The sequence below is a fragment of the Sprattus sprattus genome (assembly GCF_963457725.1).
Source record: "Sprattus sprattus genome assembly, chromosome: 7".
In the NCBI taxonomy this organism is placed as follows: domain Eukaryota; kingdom Metazoa; phylum Chordata; class Actinopteri; order Clupeiformes; family Clupeidae; genus Sprattus; species Sprattus sprattus.
In genome coordinates, this window is record NC_137926.1 from 31,084,392 (window position 1) to 31,087,408 (window position 3,017).

Sequence of the window (3,017 nt, forward strand, 5' to 3'; positions counted from 1 at the left end):
AACCGAACCCTGGCAGGCCGAGCGGGACGCACAGAGGCAGCCAAGCCTGCGGCTCAGAGGACACCCGGCCCTAAGGCTGCCCTCGAGCCTTTGTCCCCACGCACAGGTGGAATTACACTTGCAATCGCTCAGAATGACGCTTGCGGTTTTGCCAGGGCTACAAATAGGACAGGGGTCAAATATCAGCCCTCTGCACGAATATTGTCATTATTATTGTATTGTTAATATTATTGTATTGTTAACTATAGAAAATCTATGACACAACATGACTCAAGTTAGCTCACCTCTTGTAAATTTAGCTTGTCTTTTGAAATGCATGTTTATAATCTTTCCTCATGTACTGTATCTAGACCTTGCTTCTTTTGCCATCAAATATTTGGAATGTGTGAGGAGGGGCTGGGGATGGAATCCTATGATTATGTATTCTTGATGACTTCTGGCATGACAAGCATCCAGGGCAAATAGTGGACTTTAAGAACTAGTTCTGCACAAACTGTTAGACCCAGATCATTTTGAGTGTTTCACAGAGGTAAGCTGTCAGATGAACAGATGGGTGCATATTGTCCTTATGATGACTGCTCAGAAGGCAAAAAGCAAGTGGCTGTTTTGTTGGATTTTCAAAACACCAGTTTATCACCATGTTATCACATTCATATTGTATCTCTTATTAATTCCACTATTTGCATTATAAAATGGTTGTCTCTAGTTGTTAATTTTGAATACTTTTTAAAATTGTATTTGGCCACTTCAGGAGATGAGCATATGCCTTACCTTTGCAGCCCTCACAGGTAAGTGCATTGTAGTGATACCCAGAGGCCTTGTCTCCGCACACCACACACAGCTCCTCCCCTTTGACCCTGCCAGGTTGGGACGTGTGTCGGGCCCTCTTGCACACTGTTGGTACGAACACGGAGGTTTCCTCCATCTCAGCCTCAAAGCTGGCCGCCTCAAGAGGCCCCTTCCTCAGTTCATACAGGCTGGGCGAGGAGTACCAGTCCTCCGCGCTGTATGGCGGGTAGTAGTGCTGACTGGGGTAGTACGAAGGGGATGACATGGGGGGCTCCATGGAGGGGTACTGCATATTGGGATAGGCAGTAAATGGAAGCGCTTCTGGGTCCTGGAGTAAAGGGCTGCCCTGTTCTGCCAGTATATCTGAGATGGAACACAGGAGAGCAGGGGTTAATTGGGCAGCACAGAGGACAGATCTCTTGGGTTTGAAGGTTTCTGTGGCTGAAGTGATGGAGAACAAGATGCTTATACTGGAATGCAGAGGCCTTGGTTCAGTTCTAATGGAAGCACATTACTAGTAAACCCATTTCATGACAGATAATCTACAGAGGACAGGTGTTTCAGGTGGAATTAAAATGAATTCTGATCAGTGCAGAAATCGTTATTTACTGCCTTAGAACATGTTCTTTAATTTTTCCACCTCACACAGATTTGCAGTCTCTGGGGCTCTTACCAAATATTTGCTTCTCGCACTGCTAATTCATATTGCCTGAGAGAGCAGTTTGATACTGATAAATAAACAGCTGTTTGAGATTGATAAATATTGTGAATACAAAGTCAACCTTAACCTTTGGGATTTGCCAGGCTTCAAGTTAAAACATCAACAAATACTCACAGTTAATATATAGTAATATATAGTTATACTTTGTATTTACAATATATATATATATATATCAGATAATAGAAAATAAATGTACCATAGGCAAAAGCACTATTAATGACAGTAAACACATTGAAAACTTTCAGAGAGATCGTCAACTGAGAACTATCAAGGTCTATCTGACACGTCCAGATTTTTTTTTTGCCTCAGATAATATTAAGTAATATTAAAATATAAAAAAAATACAATATAAGAATGAAATAATAAGAAAATTAATTTCATAGAATGGTGGTTATATAATTCTGGACTTTGAATTGCGTTTTTCTCAAAAGTGCATTTGGACCTTATTATGTTGAATCCACAATCTTCCTTGCAAGCGAGTGTCATCCAGTTAACTCTCTCCGCTCTAGCAAGTAGATCCAAGTTTTCATAGTCCAGATAAAATAACAGCATACATGTTAAGGTTATGTCACAGTGAAAGGCATCATAACATTGGACATGTCTGGCCTCTCCTATTAATCACTCTCACTAATGGTCATTGACCCAACCGCTGACTACTACTGACAAAAGTACCCAAATGTGGTACACCAGGCCTTGTATACTACCACTGACCTCCTTGGAACTTCTCTTGGACCATGGCCATCTCAGGGTGACCCCAACTTGGAAGTGGGACATATATATCCAGCCCCTGCTCAAACCAGCGGCTTTGACCACACAAACTCAGCCTAATCCATGACACAAGAGAAGATCCACTACCTCGAAGCACTTTGCCTATCGCCTACCTCAAGAGTGCCAAGAGGACCAAAGGTTGTCATGGTTGCTTATTAACTTGATAAGTCACATTTTTGTGCGTTGTCACACATGGTTGGCTTGTAACATGCCAAAGGAGCTCACTCTGTGACAAGGCTCTGTCTAGTGGTACGATGTTGAGACAGGTGTGGTTCTGTTTGAAAAGATAGAGACTGGTCTCCAGACCAGGTGAGGGGAGGCTCCAGAAGGTTTTCGAACGCAATAAAGAGGGACAGACAGTTATATCTGCTCCTGTAAAAATCCTGCTTGTAAAACTATGCCTCAAATATTTATATTCTGTATTTATTTCTGTGAGTGTCCACCAGTACCACACTATGGAACTTCCTGAATTAAATTATAATACCACATCATCATGTCTTAGGCATACATTGTGGAAAAGAAATGTCCTTGGTCCATTCAAATCTTTTATATGGAAGATATCTTGTTTCGGGTTGTTTGGTTGTGGTTGTGGTAGAGGACACAAGTTTTTAAAGAGTTTTGTTGATGAGGGCAGTCACTCACCAAAGAAGTGGGAACTCTCTGAAAGTGAGAAGCCATCGGTGTTGGGGACCTGTAGTGGTCCCACCACATTGACATCTGGGCCCACCCAGTCGTTCAT

The 3,017-nt window shown here is 42.2% G+C and overlaps 1 protein-coding gene across 1 annotated transcript in view; it reads right to left on the reverse strand.

Annotated features, from left to right (window-relative positions):
- The window catches only part of nr1h4 (nuclear receptor subfamily 1, group H, member 4), a gene marked incomplete at both ends in the record, with an annotated part of 17,597 nt that extends 14,580 nt beyond the window's left edge, over positions 1–3,017 (reverse strand). The window contains 2 exons of the mRNA XM_080842839.1: positions 772–1,152; positions 2,921–3,017. Of these exons, the coding sequence (XP_080698965.1) occupies positions 772–1,152; positions 2,921–3,017 (478 nt within the window). The remainder of the gene's footprint in view (positions 1–771; positions 1,153–2,920) is intronic.